A 22,458-nucleotide genomic window follows, 5' to 3' on the forward strand; every position below is an offset into this window, starting at 1 on the left:
GCCACATGGAGGTCAGCAACATAACTTAAACTGCTAATCCTCATTGTGGAGAGGAGAACAGGAATCTGAGGAAGGTAGGAACAAATGAACTCGGATCCCGCTCCTGGCAAGGCATGAGGTATTGATGGCGATACAATGCCTGGAACATGCTCTGCAGAGCTCTGGCAGTAAGTTTCTGCCTAACCACAAGCAGAAGTTCAGAGAGCAAAGGAGGGCTGTGTGAAGTGAAACTCTCTGTGGTTAAGGCATTTCAGTTTGTCTCAGAGAACCTCACTGCTGCTCCTGGCTCTGCCACAGTTGTGCCTGATGGGAGCGTTAGTCAACTGCAGCACAACATTTCTCAACAATGACTGGCAAAACAGAGACCTTGATGATGGGGAGTGCTTTTCACCTCCTGTCATAGCACAGAACAATTAAAACCGGGCATGTGGGGACTTCAGGAGCAGAGATTTCCAGCCCTGTCCAATAGAGACCATATGTTTCCATCCATCATTTATATTTTTTGGCGGGGAAGAAAGCACCACGTTGGTTGGGACTACAATGCCACATCCTCTGGCATTGTTTCTCTGCTCATTCTCCTTGGGAGCAAAGGGAGTCACAACACTTCAGACTCCTTGGGTTCAGCATAGAGATTAAAACAAACAAAAAGTCCTTATGCTCCCGGAGTGCAATAAATATGCTAGAATTTCAATGGGATCCAAACAAGCGACAATAGTAGCATTAAGAGCTGGCAAATCCTTTGATGTTATTGACCAGAAAAGGACTGTTGTGGTCTCTGTCATGAACATTTAAACTTTTGACCTCCAACCTTTGTGTCAAATGGCTTTTCCATATGGAGGGTTACTATACCTCTCTCACTGCCACTGCATTTAATAGAGCATCAAGCACTTCACTGGCGGGAAACTGATGCTTAATGCATTGGAAAAGGTCCAAGATTGCCAGAGGGCGGGACTGAAGAAAACTGTCTTCCCTTCTTCTGCTGAAGTGTAAATGAAGTCCCCTGTTTTCCTATAGTCTGATTGCATCTGAACTCTGCACAGAAACATGGAAGAGAGGATTGTGTCTTGGTGGACAGGAGACAGACATCTTAAGTTACTTTTACCACCACCTCTTATGCAGTGTAATATGCAAACCTACAGCTGAAAGATGGGCTTTTACAGGCTGGGGCTGTCTTTGTGACTATGCCACAGAGCTGAAATCCTGCAGCTCTGGCACTGCCCTTGGTGATGCACTGGCTAAGTGTCAGAGAAAGGGGTTTGCAGCCATCTTGGCCTTGCAGAACCCACCAGCAGTGGGCAGAGTATAAGGGACCCTATTGGCATGCCTGGTGTCCTTTCCAAACAATGACCAAAAGCAGGTGCCCAGGGGTTAATGTAAGAACTTGACAGGTGACTCTCCTATCCTTTTGCCCCTCTGTCAATTTCACAAAATTTTCAGTTGAGGAATTCCTTGGTCTTATGGTTTCAACACTTTCAGATCCTTACTGCACTTTTTTACTGTGACTTTCCCCTTGGGGCCATTCAAACCTCCTGTGTCCATAGCCTCCTGTGTCACTTGGCTGTGTGGCAGGGAATGGTGTGCCTTGTCCTCATTTGGCCATCTTTCCTCTGTTCTGGTTCCTTTTGTCTCCTTGTAGCACCCCTGGCTTCCCATCTAGGATGTAGAGAGGAATGAAAATCAACTTCCACTTTAGTGCCCCCTTACCCATTTGAGTGGGCAGAACAGTCCTTTCCCTCTTCTCTCGTATTTGTGGGTTTGTGCTCCACCCAATTCTACATTTTATCCTGTCTTGTCCCTCAGTCACCAAGCTGAAGAACATGGCTGTGCACAGGCAGATCATGTAACTTTTTTCCTGGTCTGCCTGGACTGGAGGCTGGAGAAAGCTATACAGTTATACTCATCTATGATAGTTCCAGAAAGCTCAGTCAGAGACTGGGTCCCTGTTGTGGTAGGCACTGTAGACAGGGGATGTAAAGATAGAAACTGCCCTGAAGACTTTGCTTTTGTGCTGTTGCTATGCAGAAAAGTCTTTGCTAATGCCATGGGCTGCTTTGCCCACTATTGTATTTATATGCTTCTGCCTGTTTGGGTCTCCGTTCTTCCAATATTGCTTTTATCTCATTAGTGGGAGTGTTTTTCCTCACTGGTGAGGCTTGACCTACCCATGAGTCCTGGCAATGATGCTGGTGTCAGTAGGACACAGTGCAGGCAAAAGACCTCAGGAGATGCTGCAGCTGGTTCTGCAGCCAGGTGCCCTCTGCAGCTGTGTGCCTCTGCTCTGCACCTCTGATGTGGACTCTCCTGACCCGGGGTTGTCCTCACAGGGTGTAGGGACCAAAGGTGTTAATTAAGCTGAGGTTGTCCATTTTTGATTTGTGCTTTTAAATAAGTGTGCTCAGACATACGTGCCCTTCTTCCTGTTTTTCAGCAGCAGTGCCAGCGTTAAGTGGTTGATGTAAAGGGTTAGCCACTTTGGGTAAGCAGCATTTAGCTCCCAAAGCAAGAGAAGTATACATCAGATCCTGCCACTACATCTGCAGAGAACAAGAGAGAGGATGAAAGTGTTGATAAGACTTTATGATGAACTTCCATACTTTCCCATAAAGAGAATGCCCTTTGGTGGGGAAGAGGAATTGGGGAATCTTAAATCCTAACAAAAATCCTAAAAAAAAAAAAAAAAAAAAAAAAAAAAAAAAAAAAGTGTAGTTATATCTAAAGCTGATACTGTCATCCTGTTTTTGAGTAGTGGGAAACAGAGAAGTTGTCTAAAGAAAAATGAACTTAATAAAACATGGTGAAAAAAGGCCAAGAGAGATTAGTAAAGAACAAGAAGTTTCAGGCAATTGAGCCACTCTTTTTAATGTATTAAAGAAATAATGGGGAATTAATAAAATTTTAGCTCTTTATTGGGACTTTTCCATGAAGAGGTTTAGAGTGTCTCAGAAAGGGTATCTCTGTGTTATCAGTGACCAGGCTGAGGCCCAGGGAAGTGACATAATTTAACTATGGCCCTTTGTGTTAAAAATATTTTCCTCAAATTTTGGCTTGTAAAAGTAACTAAGATTGATTGGAATATTGACAATATGACATTCTCAAAAATAGGCTGAGTGAGCACTTAGAATAAGTGTCAATAGGGCAAATTAAGGGAACTCACTGTGCTTTCCATCTCCAGTAATGATCTGAAACAAAAAGTAACCAGCATAAAAATGAAATACAGAGGAAAAGCTCTCTAAGAAGCTGAGGGAAGATGAGAAAACATGGAGGAAGAAAACAGCTTAAAGTCAGGTATTTAGAAATATCAAGAAGTAATAACCAAGAGCCAGCTTGTGTTGACTTTATTTGGCTTGAGCCGTGTCCATTGCACCAGCAGTCTCCTAGAAATGGTAGGTAAGGTCACTGCCACATAATGAATGCATTGTCTCAGAGTGGAAAAATGAAAGATAATGGTTTTGAGACACTGTGTAAGAAATACATGCCCCTGCTGGAAAGGGAAATTTGCAGAAATAGCTTATTTTTATTATGTATTTATAAGGCTGCCTCCTCTTAAACAGTGTCAGCCTACACGAGAACCTGATGCCCGAGAGTGCAGGGATGACAACCCAAGCTGGAAGAAACACAGAAAGCAGAAACAAGTGACTGTGATAAATTTAGAATATGGACAGAGAGATTAAATGTTGCAATAAATGTATATTATCAAGTGGCCTGACAGCACATGTAATAACTATCTGCTCATCTGCAAGAGCTTGAAGAATGTCAACACCACAGAAGGAGAGTAATTGTTAAGGATGATACAGAGAGAAGCTAAATAATTATGAATATTTGAATGAAATTTTTAAAAATCAGGTTGAACAGCAGGGAAAAAGAAGTCTCTCAGAGTGTTCATCTGTTGGTGCATCCCATAGAATCTGAGCAGTTTTAATATCTAAAAATAGACGTAATTGATCTAATTATACATTTTCCTCTCTACTTCCTATCATGCCATAAAATACTAATCAAACCTGCCAAGTATAACCTATTTCCAAGTCTTTCACACCTTCAGCTGCTGAAAATCTGTTTAGCTACAGTGATTTTTACTGTGCTATACTGATACCAAACTGTTAGAGGTTTGGCCTTTCAAATAGCTTTTAAACTTGATTCTGCTACACAGAAGAGCACACAAGTCTCCAAACCATCGTTTGCACACTGACTCACTGCGTCTTACAAACTTCTAAGAATGTCACCAAAGCTTGTTGAATTACCCAGCTTGTCTTTATTTGTTCCCACATCAAATCAGCAGCAATACATGGATATTTCTAGTTCCCCCCCTCACCCTTGTTTCCAGCTTTCTGTTGCCTCTCCTTAGCCACATTTACCTTTGCTTCTCACAGATATTTGTCATTGCTAAATTAATGCATGCAGCTGATAGCAAGGCATTCAGATGCCTTCTTTGAGCTGTGTTGAGCATTAGGGAATAACCAAGCTGATCTGTGGCAGCACCTCCTTCCTACTGTCAGGAAGTCCATGTTAAACTTCTGCTTAGAACTTCTTTAGAGTTGAAAGCTGTGCTATGAGATTTCTTCTTTAGTTCTCTCCAGTGTGGATCAGGATTTATTTTGTTTGTAATCTTTTCATTTCCTCAGTTTCCACTTTGTAGCTCATCTTCAACCACTGGAATGTTCAGTGTGCTACCAAAATGGATATGAACAGGTAGATAGGTGCAAATTATTTTTGTATATATTGTGGTTATGGATCTAGTTACTTGCTGCTTGCAGAGGAGGAAATGCTGAGGATGTGATCCTTCATACACATGTGTAATCAAAGGTGGGAAGCATTCCAGAGCAGCTGGGTGAAACCACATGCCTGGGATTCTTGGGAGTTAAACATGGTTGCTCATTTTGGTTTTCATAATTTTTAGGGATGGAATTTGAAGTGGTGAAGGCTGCACTGATGCATGGTGGCACGAGAAGTTAGGGGCAAGAACAGCAAGATGGCAACTGTGTTGCAAGGCAGAAGCTGAATTATTTTTTTACTGCAGGTCCTTTGGAGGTAGAAGAGGGAGGGATCTCTTTTGTCAGCTTCCTGGCAGAGGGCACTTTGTTGTATTCTTGCAGAAACCACATTATTAAGTTTTTTAAGAAATGCTGCATGCGATCCAGAGGTTATGAAAAAGATGAGCTGTGCTGTACTGAGAGCCAGCTGTTTAGATGAAACAATTACACCTCCGAGTACTGGGATGGTAAAGCTAAGACATCGTCATCCTCTCATCCTGAGATCATGGGCCAATGTACAGATGCTGGATATATGCAGCTGTGCTCCTCTTCATGAAGGTTTTCTAAGGTTGCTTATAGGATGAAGCAGCCAGTGTTTCTTGGGTGGAAGGCAGGATATTCCTGATGCATTTCAACCAATCTGCTGTTTGTTCTTGGGAAAGCTGGGCTGATGAAGTGACTTGGCTTTTCTGCTCTAAAAATGTATGTCCCCAAGATGGTTGTGGGGCAGCAGTGCTTTTCCCACCCCACTCACTAGGCAAGTTCATGGCTGCTTGATCAGAGCAGCACAAGGAGTTCTTTCTTTGCTTACCAGTGCATCTGTCCCAATGGAAACAGTTATTTGCAAATCACTGGGCTGTGATGAATCATAAATTATGTTCCGAAAGAATTGGAGACTTCTCTTCAAGGTGTTTGGACATGCAATATATTTATTAGCCTGGGAGTCTGTCTCTTACTATATATATATAGATGGGGTTTTTTTTCCAGATGGGCAAATGGCAGCAAGAACTGGAGTCTGTTGAATGGACTTGAGAAAGTTTAGTTAGTATTCCAGAAGGCAGTCCAGCTCCTTAGACAGCAGAGTTGCATTGACTGGAAGGAATAATAAAGTGTTCAAACTGAAATCAATCCAGCAGCTATTTAGCCAATACCTGCAGCAAATCTGGCATATAAAAACACCTCTCAGGGCCAGTTGATGAAATCAGTTCCAGCAACTTTTATTCCAGCTCCTCCCTCAAGTGTTTGGCATGATGGTTGTTGTGCTAACAGTAAAACATGTTCCCACAAGGTGTTTAGGTTTACAAACTGAAAGTATTAAAATGGATGGCAGGAATCTAAGATGCTCCAAAGTCTTAATTTTTGTTTTTGCAAAGATAGAAATTATTTTTCAGCCATAACAAGAGCTGGAGGTGTGCTCTAGTTTGTGAGCTTTGGCTTGGAACTCCTGTGGTTTATTTTTTAAGATCAGTACACAGGCTCTGTGAGCACCAGCAGAGGGTAGAGAGGGGAAGTCTGATCATCATTATAACACACAGACACATGGAAGGGAAGCAATCTAATGGAAATTTGTCTATTCTCTGAATGTGTTACATCTACTGTATGTTATCACAATTAACATTTAGTGCTACTGGAATGGGGAGAGCTTGCCCCTTAAAAGTTCTTTTCCTCAGTTTCCTTCTGTCTGTTTTTTGGCTTTATACAATTATTTGACTTTTTTTCCAGCTTTGCCATGGCTTTGCCTTTTTCCTATTTAGAATCCCCTTCTCTGAGAAGTCAGATGGTGAGTTAGCTGTGTCCATGTCAACGTGACTGTTGCCACATTGGAAGTGTGTGCGTGCATGCGCACACAGACGCCTGGAAAACCGTCCTGAGATAACTGGCTGTAGCACGGCAGCGGATCAGCCTGCAAACAAGCAGTGCTTCAGATGGCAACCAGCCATGCTTGCAGCAGCAGCCCCAGTCACCATAGGGAGACTCTTCAAAGTGCACAAAGTTAAGTGCATGCATTAACATGTAGCTGTGGCTCAGTCATTTTTTCTTCCTGAGTAAAGCCTCTGTATAAGCAGACATAGGAAACATAAATCACCCCTTATTGAAAGAGAACTAAAAAAACCCTCAGAGACAACATGTGGTCTTATTGAGCCCTAATGCAAGTTATAATTAAAAAGAAATCCAAAATAAGATCTTTGCTTGGCAACTAAGAACCTAATTCTTGCCATAGAACCTGGCAATACCATTAAGTTCAGATCAGTTGAAGCAAATGTACGGGAAGAAACAGTGATGCCCTTAGGGACTCTGCAAAGCTGAATATTAGAAAATTCTCATCTGGTGATCAGCTTGTGAACCAAAGGAAGTGTAGAAATTTGCTGGCAAACTCTTCAAAACTCTTCTGCATATTGAAAAGACATTAACAGGAAGGCTATATTTTGCATCATACTGTATCTGTTACATCTGGTGTGAAAGCTTGGTACTGTCAAGTTCATCCTCAAGACTGTAATGGATTTAAGCAGGAAGGAGACTTCACCTCAAATGAGGTTATATCTGAGATAGAAGTTTGCACCTGGTTCAGCTCTGACATGTAATTTGGTGAGCTGATTGTCCTAAGGACAAATGTGCTGAAGCATAACAAGGGCTTCCTGTGTTGGGCTTGAGACCTCTGTTTTCTTGGCCCTGACCTCATGACACAGGTGCAGATATTGGGGCCACACTGGGTGAGTTCAAGCCAGTGCAGGCATCTTCTACGGTAGCAGATGTTTTCTTGATGTGCTCAAAAATGCAGCCTGTCATTTCGGCAGCCATCTCCCCCAAGCATTTGGCAGGAATCACAAGGTGCTTAAACAAGTCTGCTAGCTGAGGGCAGTGTTTTACTAGCATCACCATCGCAGCTGAACTTTCCAAATGTAGTGATCCCCTAAGTAAGGCTTATTTGGGAAACTACAGAGTGTACAGGAAAGTTATCATTAACTTCAGTGACCTTCGTAGCAGCATAACCGCTCTGCGATCGTCTCAAGGTGTTGCACAGCACCTTTGAGCCAGCTGGCATCATCCCCCTTTCCAACAAGTCTTGCTGTGAATTGCATCTCATCAGACTTCAATTCAGGTTTGCTGTTCAGCATCAAGGATCATACATACCTGTCCTTTCTCCCAGTTTCTTTCCCTTGATGCTGCAGCAGAGACTTAGGTTGTCGACTTTCAGAGAACAAGAGTAGGTCTTCTTTTTTCCTGTATGGGAATGATTGTAATTGGAGAGAGATGATCCTATTCACTTTTTTAAGAAGGTAAGAATGATTCTTGAAGGAGAAATAAAAAGGCAGGTTTTACACAACAGAAAGTCAGCATAAATTGACATATTTTCCAGAAAATCTCACTGTGATAAAATTGATGAGTTTGTAGCATTTGAGGCAGTAGTATCTCCCACTTTGTTTTAAGGAGACCCCGCTGGCTGTGCAGGACACAGTAGAGCATCTGAAGGAAGCTTACAGTAGTAGGCAGCAGAGATTTCAGAAGGAAGCAACAGCTACCAAATTCAGCAATGTGTGAGCAAGATGTTCCAGTGCTTTGCTGTGTCCTTACAAATTCTTGGAAACAGTGGAATTTATGCACAGAATCAGGTACTTCTACTGAGTTGAAATGGAGGGCTAAGAGTTCACAACCAGCATCTGTCTGGATACTGTACACTTACATCAGAGAGTCTCTGCAAGGATGTCATTGGCCCAGGAATTCACAATTGCATTTGGATGTCTGTAAGAAAAGTGCCTGGCATACTCTAAGTTTGCATCTTAGCCAGAATTTTTAAGATTTTTAAGATAAGTAATTTCCTAGCAGAATAGGAAGTTAGATTTTGTTGATTTGTTTTGGTGAGAGGAGTTTCTCCTTTCTAAACGGGAGAGTTTTGTTCCTCACATTTCGAATGAATGAATGAAAACATAGAACAGGTATCCTGTCTTTTACATTGAGCTTTTCTCCTGGTTTGCTAGATAGGTAAGGCATCTCACACAATTAACCATGAGTCAGATTGGTTCAGATTCAATTCTAGTCTGACTGGTCTCCCTCATTCTTTACTTACCTACAGTATAAATAATCATGGCAGAATGTGCCATTAATATTCTGATGGTTCCTTTAATGAAACAGTTATTGGGTGGGATATGAAAAGTCAGTGTGAAACTGGCTACAGCCTCAGTTACTGCTTTGTAAACTTATTATTATCTATTTTCATATAAATACTCGTCAACCAATTACATTTTATGCCATTTCAATTGAATTCCAAGTGGAGCCCTGGACGATGGGTGCTTTGGCAGCTCTCTGATTGATCTCAGAGTCTTTCCGTATAAATATTCAGTACTTTTCAAAGTGGAGTGGTCTTGGGCCCCCAAGCGTGTAGAATTTACTACTTTTGTGCTGAGGGCTGACCAAAACACGGCAGGATTTGATTTCCATCTGTAAAATTGACTCCACCAGTTCTATAATTCTGTACATTATTTTCCCTGTCTCCCATTTAGCATGTTAGTCTGCTGACAGTAGAGTACACAGCACTTAGCAGCTGGTTTGTGGAACCATCAGTCAGGAAATTGTATGATAAATAGGAGGTAGCCAGGTTTAGTGGCACTTTATTCTGCTTCAGCAGTTTTAGCCTGGCTTTGGAAAAGTCATCATGTGGTTTTTCTTAAGGGTTGCAACAAGAGATGGCTACAGTGTAGTAACTTATTACACATACACTTGAGTTATGATGTTCACCAGCTGTATTGCTCATGTGTAAATAATAAACTGTGAGATGGATAATTATGTTGGGGTTTGATATGCAGCTCTGCTCCGGTCGGCTCAGGGCTGACGGAGACAGCTCCCTGTGCCGTGATGGAGTACGGCTGTTTCCCAGATGGAAACTACAAACAAGATGCAACCAAGATATACAAAGGAGCTTAATGTGAGAGGACTCAAAAAGATTTTCTTGGAGATTTATAGCCCATGCGTAAATAAAACTTGTTGATGATCTGCACTGCATAAGCCCCGCAGAGAAGAATACCTTTTTTGCATTGTTTAATACTAAGTTTCCATTTCTCAGATAGGGGAAAGGAAATTATACCTTGAGGAGGGTCAAATGGTGTTTCACTACATAATTACTAGCACTGCTTTAATGGGTGGGCATTTAGGCTGGGTGAGGGTCGGACAGCGAGGAGGCGTGGTGTCCTTAGTGGGATTTCATGTCTGTGGCCAGGTGAACCACATCCTATTTGACATGAATACGGGTAGCAAAATCTCTATGGTCTTACCTGTGCTCTCCAGACTCACTCCTGGAAGGAGACACATAGGGCAGAGAAGGATTTGCCTGTGCATCCATGAGGGTGTGAGTGACTTCCTTTTTTGCTGAAAAACTGATGGCAGACGTTGTATTGTAAAATGCCAGACATCTGTTTGGAAACCTCCTCCCTTTGGCTTATGCTGCTGTAGTCAAACACCAGTTTAGCAGGGAAGAGGGCAGGCAGGGAGATGTGCTAAAATACACTTCCCCTGCCCCTTTTCCCCTTTGTCTTGGTGTCTGCTGAGGAATGTTTCAGGAGGTGGCAGCAAGCATCCTCCACTCGGACAATGACATTGTGTTCCTGATCATCTGTGACCTATTTTTTTACCTCCACTGAAGACCATGAGTGCTTACCATGGGGACTGAAGCTCATAACAGATTGCATGCCAAGGTCCAGTTGGTGCAGCAGAACCATATTTAAAAATACCGTGAGTTTGAGATCCCAGCTTGCATCATAAGCCACAATTACTTTTCATTTATGGTGCCTAAGTCAGTAAATGGCTGAAATGTGCTATGGCTAATCACATGCTTGTGTCCTTTAACAAAATCAAGCCATGTAACTGGGCAGTCTGTGTCAGATGTTTCCAAATGAAATACTTGAAATACTGGGAATATTTCCTCAGAAATTATTTCCTGTTCTTCCCCTGTGTGTATTCCTTCAGGGCAATGAAGTTTGTTCCTCTTGTTCTTCTCCTACTTCAAAATCAATAATAAAGCAACCCAACTTTTTACAAATATGATGAGGAAAAAATACTTTTTTTTTTTGGACCATCTCTAGTTGGAACCAGGGAAATGCTTTCACAAATAATATAATCTAAGAGGACGTTTACATTTTGCTGAATAGGAAAGGCAGGAAATAAAAAGAAAAGATACCTTCAAGAGTTGGTGGGCAAAACTGGAACAGAATTAGTTTTACTGCCAGTGCATGATTGAATTTTTCTTTTTTTCTGGAAACATTTTAGCAAATCCATGACATGACCTAATGTCTGTACTTCTGAGCTTTTGACGACAGATAAACACATGACATCACCCATAGTGGCAATTGGGTAATGATTGTGCAGGATCAGTTTGTTTCAGGCTGCTGGAGGTGCTTAACATCTCACTTGGGAGGCAGTGGTGAGCAACGTGTCGCATTTTGAGGCACACGGATTTCACCGGTGTGCTGGTGGGGAGAGCTGTGGTCTGTGTGAACTGTGCCAGTCAAAGCTGGGAGGCAGTTTGGCTGCAGAAGCAATGGAGAGGGCAGGCTGGTGTCTGACGCCTCAGGACAGAGCCCATAGGGGTATCAGGGGTGCATTCCCCCTTTTGTCAGCCCGTCTCCAAGGCTCTCCGGAAACAGCGGGGAACAGGAGTTCTGACAGCTGCAAAATCCCCCATCCTGTAAAAGCCATGGAGAAGATAGAGCAGGAGAGCTTAATGCAGGCATGAGTCCCTGGGTTTCCAGTCACAGGGACAAAGAAAGCACCCTTCCTTTTCAAGAGCTGGGTATGAAATGAGTCCCTCTGACATTCCTCCAGGTCCAGCCATTGGTGTGGTGCAGTTAAACATCTCCAATATGGCCTTTCCCAGTCGCATTTCCCTTCAAACATCGATGTCTGATTTACTCATTTTACTTATGTTTCTCAGCATGTCACTTCAGTTTGGCTTTCTGCTGTAGGATTGTGTGTATATCTCTGAGGGTATACTTTTTTACTGCATTGTATTCTCTGCTTAGGCTTTTTGTCCTGGGATGATTTTTTTTCTTGTTTTAATACTAAATAAATAAATCAGGAATGCTTATGAAAGCCTTGATGGTCCTTTTGATCTGATGCTTCACATATGGACACATAATTATTTATTAAAGACTTTTTTTACTCCCCTTTCCATTTAAGCTATAAAAAGAGAATATTAAAATTAGTAAATACATATTCATGCAAACACTGTGGGCCAAATTCTCCTCTCAGACAGACCTGACTGACGAGAGCATGGAAGGAGATTGTGACCCCTAAATTGTAGCACTGTTAACACATGCTTTTTAGTATCTGTTCTGTGTTTATGAATGTTGTTTTTAAAGAGTCATTGGAGATACTCAGATCTGGGAACCTCGCTTGTTTTTTCAGATCCACCTCACCTCTTTCCAGCATTCCACCCTCCTGTACCAGTTGATGCAAGACATCATGAGGGACGCTACCATTATGAGCCATCTCCCATTCCTCCTCTGCATGTGTGAGTATTCAATGTTCCCCTTGCTTCCTGAAGGAATGGACAAATACACGACCCTTTGCAATGCTTGAAACCATGCACCTGGAACATGTTTCCAGTCTTGCCAGAGTGCGAGATTTACTTTTGGAAAGCATTGTGGTTATCTGTTCATAAAGCAAAACCCATGCTGCTGCTTGAGGAATTCCTGTTATAATAGGTAGCTGGCAAGGGTTACCTGTGTGTTTTACTGACATTTATTCTGTATTATGTCATTCTATAAAGACTAAATTAAAAAGTGCTGAGCCCTGTGAAATACAGCCAGATAAACATGTATTTAATCTGTATTAAGCTTGGTATTCTTCATAGCTGAAATTTCCTTTCATGCCAAAGATTTGTTTACAAAACAACCAAAAAGGTTGTTTTTTTCCCTGGTGACTGCTATGAAGCATAATGAAATTTTTGGTAAATTTTCTTAGTCCCTGTTGTGTGCACATAAAGGCAAACGGTTGATTGATGGGAATGTCACCCAAACAAAATGGCAAATGTGATAGAGCACATGGTTTACACAAAGATAAAAGAAATGAATACCAGTGATAACATGCATTAGAAAAGGGTGGTAGTGGTGAAATCCTGTAGAAATAAATTTTATCTTACTCCATATGGGGAGATGGCTATCGGCACTGCAGAATAAACCAGTAGATGTGTCCAGAAAACTGCTAAGTACCATTTAAAATGGAGCCGAAAAGCAGGGCTTGGTACTTCAGTAAAAGGCTTGATGTATACATTTAATCATATCTACTAATCACCTCTCACACTGAGAAAATACAAGAAGAAAAGCGCAAGTAATACTTTGAAGAATAATGCTAGTTGTTTAGATGGCAGATTGCTTTTCTATGGCTATTAGTTACAGCTGTGTAATTACATATATGCAGAAGAAAAATGAAGTTGTTTTAAAACAAGTCCTCCTCTGTGAGCAGAATTAATTGATATTAACAATCCTAACTACATGCCCAAGTACACACATGATATTTTACTAACAGTTTTTTTTGGGTCAGTCTTCTATTACTGAATTGTAATTTCAGAGCAAATTTGCCTGGAGGTAGGTAATAAATCTGTGTTGCAGTCTTCTTGGGCATTAGAGGAAAAGTGGGTATTTATAGAAAGAGAGAGCACAGAAATTTGTGATTTATTCCTCAGGGTTCCTCAGATGCATCATCATTTACACCACAATCTACCACATAATAAAATACACTCAAATACATGCTTAAATTTTCTGCTAAATACTGTTGTAAGCTGAAGGTGGCAGGCTCAGACAGTCATTAAGGGGTCATCCTAGATTTTGCAGTGCAGTCAATATTCTACATGGATGGCTGTTTTTGGGAGCTGGGGGAGATGATCATGCTCATTCTGAAGCTAGTGGGGAATTTGCCTTTCTCTTTGTATTGGGCAGATGGGGTAGGGAGTTTTAACCTGCATCAGCAGAGGACCATCATCCAAGACACTAGTACTGCTTGCTAGCTTCTAAGAGGCTTCTGGAAATCTATACCGTGTGGGACCCTGCCTGACTGCATTTGCTGAGCTGAGCCCTCTCTGGAGCCTCAGTCCCATGAACCCAGTCCGTAGCATGGCACCCCATGCCCGCAGCAGGGCTTTTGGGTGGGTAGACCACTGTCACCTGCTTTGGGTGACAGTGGGAAATCGGGACTAGCAGTCTACACTGCTCTTAGTGCCAGGATTTCTGAAAGAGCCCAAAAGATATTGGAAGTGCCTGTTTCATGCCTTGTTTGGCATTCAGGGGTAGTCCCCTCTGACCCCAAAATCATGCTCCTTCTATGGAAAGGTGCCCTGCTGTGTGCTGTGCAACCCTGCTCCCTGATTAAGTGGTGATTCAGCAGGGCCCAGCAGAGTCAAGGAGGTCTTAGCCAGATGTGATATGACTCCAGAAAGCTGTTTTAGAAATACACTCTGATATCAGCCCAAGCTTTAAACTCAAAATTGCCTTGATATTGGCCATTTTTTTCCCATTAACTTCTGTTGATTCTTTTGCTCATTTGGTTTATGTGACCATTGAAATGATGAGCTGTAATCGACCCTTGGAGCTGTTGTGGTTGGTGTAATTAAATATAAATAGGCAATTAAGCAACTTAAAAAAAATTGGTTGGACTTCAGCATCTTTGTAAATGTTAAGGTTTGTCATGCTTTTGCAGTTTTCAGGAAAATACTTTAATGTACATATATGTGAGGCAGGCAACCAGTGGTTTTCTTACAAGTTTTACAGAGCCTGGTGTGAGTATCACGTAGGATCACCTGGGATCATTTGGAGCCATTACTTGAACTGGTAATGGTCCTAGCATCCATTAAAAAGAAAATAATAAGAAGAAAGAACTGGATTGAGATGGTGTTTGAGAATTCTGAGAGAAAATGGCAAGAACACCAGTCAGGATGCAAATGTTTACCTACAGCTTCACAATGACTTCATTGCTTGAGTGGTTTTCTCCGCAGTGTTGTAGTACTCTCAAATGTGTGTATGTAATATAAATTAAAAGTAAAATTTAAAAAAAGGCATGATTTTAGTTATCCAAGGTCCTAGAAATATGTTCCAGAACCTGTCAAGCCTTAGTGGAATTAGTTTAGGTATAATACAAGTGCAGAAAAAATGTGAAGAGGGCCTTGTCTGCATGGTACTTGTCTACAGTGTCTGCACATAATTTTGAACACTGGCCAAGTGAAAAAGAAAAAAGAAAGCAGGAATTTTAAAGATGTTACAGGGCTCTTACATACTTGCAGCTCTAAAAAGGTATATGCATTTATGTGTGTGATTCTTATAGTTTAATTGCTGATGGTCAGACCTGTTCCATCCCAAATTTCAGCCTGGAGCCAAATTTTATACTTTGAGTTATAAACCTTTAAAATAAGGGTTTATGTTTATGATGGAATTGCTGACAGATGCTTATGTATAGTAGGACTAGCAGGCATTGCTGTAATTATGCTATCGTATCCTATCATTAAAGATTTCAATTGAAAGAGGTTTATAAATTGCTCTTCCTCTTAGATAAACCACCCTACATTAAGGCATCAACGATATGGTGCAGAATTAAATTAAAATCTCATAAAATGAAATATGTTCTGTATTAGCTGTTTGACACTTAATTTGCCTCTGAATGAGTAGAGGAAATCACAAATTAACCTGCCTTTGTTTTTCCAGCCATGGCTTATTAGGTGTTAGAACAACTGCAATTACAGCCCAATAATAACCCCCAACCCTTATGAATATGTACTGAAATGTGTCACTTTGTGTTACCAAAACCTGTTAGGACTGTGTAGTTATCTTGGAATTTCTACAGTACATATTTGGTTTATACTTCAGGAAGATGTATGAAACTTAAGTTGTTCTACAGCAGCAATGGATGAATGGAAGAACTGAGGCTGGAGCTTGTGCTTTCCTTTTATTATTTTTTCTCAAATTCAGTTAAAATTCAGTAGACTGTAATTCAGTTTTGCAGGTTAAATTATGTGATTATCATCATACGATTAAAACAAACCAAAAGAAGCATGGCTTTAGTAATCCCATTCCTTGCTTTGTTTTTCTTTGTTGTTTTTGTCCATCTCTTTCCTAATTTCCAAAATTGATTTCTAAAGTATGATATAAAGGAGGAGCTGAAGCTCATCTATGTTTTAGTCCTTGACTTCTGCTAGGTCATCCATTAGAGTGTGATGCCTTCTCTGGTTGGTGTGCAGTGATTTAAAATCGTGCCTCTAATGAGGGTGTTTATTTTAAATTAATACCATGAGTATGCTATTTTTCCTTCAAGATCCAAATCACAAACTTATTATTGGCTAACTTTTCCAGTTGCTTGATGTCTTTGTTTGGAAGGAGAGTTGTTAGCAGTGAACAGAAGAAAAAGGGTGTCTTGTCTATTTTTATGACAGTGCAAGTGTAAACAACTCGATAGTCCCACAACTTTTAAAATCTGACTTAGCCAGGATGAGAGCTTTTATTCATTAATTAAAAAAAAAAAACAAACTCCTAAGGCAGAGGCAAAATTCTACTGATGGATTTAAATTCAGCAATTTAGGAAGCGTACTGTTTTTGGTTATTCATTCTTTCCCATACTTTAACCAAGTTGCATTAAGAGGTTTTTCCCAATCTGCTTCATTTCAAAGTTGAGTTGGACAGCCTTTGAAGGTGACCTATCGTGATATTTTCAGGTGCTGTTACTGTGGCTGTAGAGGGAATGCATTCCTGCAGAGATGAGGCAGGAGACAACAGTCAGGTGGCAGTATCAGGAACGGCTCTAGGCCGTGGCTTGTGTACATCTTGGAGTGGTAAATGCACGTGCTGCAGGAGGCTAGTGGAAGGTTAAAGTTTCAGGGCTGAATGTATTACAAGATGCGTCATGCATGTTCCAAAACATTCATCCATTTAGTCTCAATCTCTTTCTGTTGCCATCCCATTTTGCCTTAGCTCTGGACTACACATAAGGAAGAGTGAGCAGGGAAATGTAAGGGAAGGTGCACTGATGCTGCCCATATGCTTACAGTCAGGGGAGACTGCCTTTGCCAGGAGGAAGTTGCAAGGTACAGCTGGTGTATTTTAGCTTCCTAGGATCAATGATATTCTAAGCTCTTTTTCTTTCCTAACTGCTGATTGAGACTAGCAAGTTTGGCCGTCTTACTCCCTGAAATGATGCACGTGCAGATAACTGTGCATGTGCACAACATGAATGCCTTGAACAGATATTTTGAATTTTGTCAATGTTCTGGTACTAAACCAAAGCATATGTTTTGATTGCAGTCAGCTCCAACTTGATAAAGAGGGAGTCCAATTCTCAGATGGGTTATTTCATATCTAGTTTATACACGTCAGTTACACAAGGGAGGAGAGGAGAGGAGAGGAGAGGAGAGGAGAGGAGAGGAGAGGAGAGGAGAGGAGAGGAGAGGAGAGGAGAGGAGAGGAGAGGAGAGGAGAGGAGAGGAGAGGAGAGGAGAGGAGAGGAGAGGAGAGGAGAGGGGAGGAGAGGGGAGGGGAGGGGAGGGGAGGGGAGGGGAGGGGAGGGGAGGGGAGGGGAGGGGAGGGGAGGGGAGGGAAAGGGAAAGGGAAAGGGAAAGAAAGGGAAGGGAAGGGAAGGGAAGGGAAGGGAAGGGAAGGGAAGGGAAGGGAAGGGAAGGGAAGGGAAGGGAAGGAAAGGAAAAAGGAAAGGAAAGGAAAGGAAAGGAAAGGAAAGGAAAAAGGAAAGGAAAGGAAAGGAAAGGAAAGGAAAGGAAAGGAAAGGAAAGGAAAGGAAAGGAAAGGAAAGGAAAGGAAAGGAAAGGAAAGGAAAGGAAAGGAAAGGAAAGGAAAGGAAAGGAAAGGAAAGGAAAGGAAAGGAAAGGAAAGGAAAGGAAAGGAAAGGAAAGGAAAGGAAAGGAAAGGAAAGGAAAAAGGAAAGGAAAGGAAAGGAAAGGAAAGGAAAGGAAAGGAAAGGAAAGGAAAGGAAAGGAAAGGAAAGGAAAGGAAAGGAAAGGAAAGGAAAGGAAAGGAAAGGAAAGGAAAGGAAAGGAAAGGAAAGGAAAGGAAAGGAAAGGAAAGGAAAGGAAAGGAAAGGAAAGGAAAGGAAAGGAAAGGAAAGGAAAGGAAAGGAAAGGAAAGGAAAGGAAAGGAAAGGAAAGGCAGGCCCAGATACTTAGCTTTCATCATCCTCTGATTTTGGACCATGCAGCAAAATGGGGGATGCCAATATGTGAGAAGATTAAAGCATATCCTCTGTTATGAGAGAAACTGCTAGCTACACATTTGATAAGATGTTTACATTTTCCCAGCCTTGTCACTGACATTATGATTTTTCTTTTCATTTTCATTTCTAAGCTCTAATTTTTTTTTTTAATCTTAATGTTTAAACCCCTTAAATCTTTTACCTGCTGCTTTACCTCAGTGTACCTCTAAGCTGTAGACTTGGCAAGGAGTCTGTCAGCTTGTCAGCGCATTCATTGATCCTTTCACAGTGGGAAGGAGAGCCCCACCCAGCATGAAAAACATCACTCATTGAATTGTCTTTAATTACTTTAAGACTTGGAATGGGTTTATGGTTTAGCCAGGAGCCATCAAAGAAGAAAGACTGGGAAGCTCTAGAGGACATGAAAAGATGACTGTAGTTACAGCTTTCCAAAATCATCCGTGAAAGTATTTTTTGTAAACAGGGAGAAATCTTGTATTAAATGGGAAACACCCCAAGAAACCTGTCCCTGGAAGTGCAGCATGGAGAAGAAGCAGCTGCTAATGGCCTGGAGGATTTTTATAGCAAGTCTCTGAGAAGGAATCAGCATGGTCTGGTGACTCGTTAAGGTTATTCAGAGTTTGTTATGTGCCACAGATATGCAGGCTCTGCAAGCAGCGTGTATCCCTCTTTTCTTAGTGGTATTCATGGAAGTAAAATACCAGGGCCAGATGCCCGCACATAAACTTCAGCAATTAGTTTTTATTCAGTGCCAGGCCTTTTACAAAGCTGGGGAATAGGAAGCCTCTGTCTAGGTCAAAACTGTGATACTCACTCAATGTATAGTTTTGCATCATTGAAAATAGTGAATCAGTGTTTTGTTCAGCTGTTCATTCTTGTTTAGTGGTATTTACCTTAAGACTTGCAGATCATAAATTCTCCTTTGTAAGCTTTGTAACGCTTGCAGAGTAGCTTCACAAACAGAGTGTTTTTAAAAACTATCTGAAACTGCAAAACATTTGGAAAGCAAAATAATGGTGACATATATGGAATTGCAGAAGAAAAAGGGTGTTTTCTTAAATTTTTGATTCTGAGAAACATTTTAAAGGAAAAAAAAAAGTAGGTTAAAATGTGGACAAAAATAGATAAATATTTTTGATGTAGCTGTTTTATGTAAGTTCAGTTGCATTCATTTGTTTCGGTGGTCTGGAGTTACTGCACAGTCAATTAAACGTCTATATTTCTCACTGCTTTGCTTTAATTTCTGTTGGAAAATAAATTCTAGATCAAATAAGGATTCACTGCTAAAATTCATCCCTGTTTTTAGCAAGCACATTTACATGGAAGTCAACAGAATTGCCTCTAAGTGCACCAGATTACATTTGGTTCACATCATTCTTCTGTTTCTCTGGTGGATAACACTTTGTGACATAATCATTTTCTCTGGAGTAGCTAATTGTAATGCCAAGGAACTACAGATTTATAAAGGAGAAACAATAGCAGCAGATAAATATTGCGTTAATAGAGGCTCTTTGTTCTTTTCATACAGTCTGATTTCGGGCTGTCTGGGGAAGTTGCAGCAATTGATATAAGAGGAAAATTTTGGTGAGATTTTTAATGTAGAAGGAAAAGCCTGTAAAATGTAATGGTTTGTTTTGTTAAAAATCCTAGGTAGAAAGTTCCTCCAAATTTTCGGTTGTTTTTCTTTTTTTTTAATGTTGAGCAAAGCGCTCGAATGGCAGCAGCCCCCAGCCCTAATGATCAGGACGTGCTTCCAGTGGCTGGCAGCTGGCTGACCACCTCTCTTCAGCACTCCAGAGTAGCAGTAACTCAGAGGGCATCCTCCCGGTGTAACGCAGTGGGAGGAAAAGTTGGGAAAAACCCTCAGGAACATTCCTCCTATGGTCTAAAGGGGATCGGTTGCCTCATCCCCACCTGAGACATAGAGTGGCACAGGTTTGTCTGGTGGAGCCCAGTCCAGCGAAAGGGGTTCTTTAAGAGGTTTTTATGGATTATGCTGTTGCAGAGAAGCAGTTCCAAGGTTTATCAGCAGTAAGGTGTCTATCAGCACTCGTCAGCACTGCCACTTAGCTCATTTACCCCATCTGGGCAGTTAACAGTCTTTAGATGAATTCTTGGCTGCCAGTGAGAAGTGGTTCCCTAAGGCAGGTTTTCAAACCAGCGTGAATTAAGAGATGATGGAAGCAGAAAGAATGGCCAGCAAAGTTATGCCTCAGGTCACTGTTCTGTGTAACATTTTTCTGTAGACTGAGGAATAGCTAGACATGATTTCAAGCTGTTTGGGTGCTCGCTGTGTGCAGATATGTATACAAGTGTGCATATTTGTGTGTGTGTGTGCATCCATCCTCTTTACATAATAGGGTGAATATCTTTGCTTACACTTGTCATGGACTGAGTAATTTTAGATCTCTGCAGTTAAAACTAATCCCAGGAGCTACTCGGAGTCTGAGAAAGATGGAAAATTAGAGGAAAAATGTTAACAAAATGCTTAGACAAAAATGTTCATGGGCAAAACCTTTGAGAACATGTGGATCATTACCTTAATTTAACAGTTAAACAAAAATATATAGAATAGCTGCAGTGCTTGCGTTCTGCTGCTTGAAATTTCTATTATCTCATTCTGTTATCAGCTGCAAAGAATGCAAGCTCTAAATATAGCACACATTCAAAGGCTCTGAGCCTGTGGTTTCTTGGACAAAATTCCTGTGTTCTTTGTGCTGTAGTCAGCAGTATTAGTCGAGTGAGCAGATATTGACTGTGGTATTCACGTGCAGTGAACCAGAAGCAAGCCAACTCTATAGAGGCTGCTGTCAAACTTGTTGCAGTAGCCTGTGAGGTACTGGACTGTGACAGACTCCTTTTTTTTCAGTACAATTCTTCCACTCATGTTAAATCTTGCTTCAAAGAGAGCTGAAATGTTACAGTCTTAGTGGGGATTTTTCTCTTTTTTATTCTTTCTTTTTTTAAAGTGTACCTGTGAGATTCCTGTGTTGTGAATTGGAAGTTCCCTAAAGTTAGAGTAGGTATAAACTCCAAGAAATGTGAGTGATGAATAGGATATGTTGTAGGAACACAGAGTATCTTCATCACACTCTCACACAATCTTTCCCTGACTTAGAGTCCATCCTCCCCCAACAAAGACATCAAGTCCTTGAATCTTGGAGTATGGATTGAATGTAGTTGAGACTTTTTCTTTCCCAAAGGATGAAAAGACAGAAGTTAAATTAATACCTTGTTTTCCTTTCTGCCCCCACCTACTCATCCCACTACATATATTTTATATATATATATATATATGTATGTGTGTGTAAGCCTATATTTGTTTACATATGTGTAGCAAAACATAGGCTGTTGAAGCTGTGCTTCTGAGATGTAGGAGACTAACTAGCCATCCCTTGTATATTCTGTGTTATGTGATGCTAGGAAAAAAACCCCAACGATACCTTAATTTTACTGAAAGGATTGTGTTTCAATGGGTGTTTTATCACTGCGCCTTGGGCCAGGCTGAGCTATCATTGATGACTGATGTTATTAATTAATAGAGGAAACAATTTAAAGAAAAATGTTATTCTGTTTGATTTTTGCTTTTAGGATGCATGACCAAGAAATGGCTTGGGACCTTATTTTAGAGTAAGGTTTACATTGAAGCTGGGCCCCATGAAGTTGCCATTAAAGAGCAGGAGCTTAATCCCTTCTAGCACCAAATGTGTAGGTCTGAATTTACAATAGATTATGACTGCATTTATAGTCAGTTTTATAGGGGTATTGGCAATTTTCTGGAGACTCTGTGGAGGTTAGACACAGAGGCAAAACATCCTGCAGCCCATGAGTCAGGAGTACAAAGCTTCTGAAGGAATGAACTAACCTATCATCTTCTTGAAAGCATTATTTATGAGGTGTTGTGACCACTGGTGTTAAGGATCAACAGAAAATTAGGGAGTATTTCACATAAGGGAGAGTTTCTAAACATATCAGATTTAAGTGGCTATCTCTTTAAAGATACATATCTTTCAGTCCTGTATCTCCTGTTGAAATTCAGCCTAGATTTATCATGCCTTTTCCACTGGCCCGTGGAAGAAAAGATTGATAGTCCAGTCCAGTTTATAGAGGCCACCAACGCAAATAGCCCCATTTAAAAACATTGTAGACAGATTTGGCAGAAAGAGCAGGAGCTGAATGACCAAGGTGTTCTTTGCTTTACTCTGGAAGATCACTATCAGCGTATATCATCAAGACAGTACCAAGAAAGCTTGTGTAGCCCACCTCTGTCTTCGTTTGTTCCTTGAACATGTTTGTTCCTTGGACATCAGGCTTCGACTCTGACACCTTTTCTGGGAACTTTCTACTCTGGGAAGTTTCTAGTCCTGTGATTTAGACTGAATTGCAGAGATCCTGAGGGAGCAGATGCGTAGCTTGTGCAAGTGTGTTCCAAGCTGGCCAGTTTGTTCCCCTTAGGCTTTTAATCTACACCCCCAGCTACCTACTCTGTTCAGAGAACTAATAATGCTTTCAGAATATA

The 22,458-nt window shown here is 41.1% G+C and overlaps 1 protein-coding gene across 1 annotated transcript in view; it reads left to right on the top strand.

Annotated features, from left to right (window-relative positions):
• The window catches only part of GLI3 (GLI family zinc finger 3), a 207,906-nt gene that overhangs the window by 100,099 nt on the left and 85,349 nt on the right, over positions 1–22,458 (top strand). The window contains exon 5 of the mRNA XM_069007783.1: positions 12,144–12,249. Coding sequence (XP_068863884.1) covers positions 12,144–12,249 — 106 coding nt within the window. The remainder of the gene's footprint in view (positions 1–12,143; positions 12,250–22,458) is intronic.

The sequence above is a fragment of the Aphelocoma coerulescens genome, chromosome 2 (genome assembly GCF_041296385.1).
Source record: "Aphelocoma coerulescens isolate FSJ_1873_10779 chromosome 2, UR_Acoe_1.0, whole genome shotgun sequence".
NCBI classification, from domain to species: domain Eukaryota; kingdom Metazoa; phylum Chordata; class Aves; order Passeriformes; family Corvidae; genus Aphelocoma; species Aphelocoma coerulescens.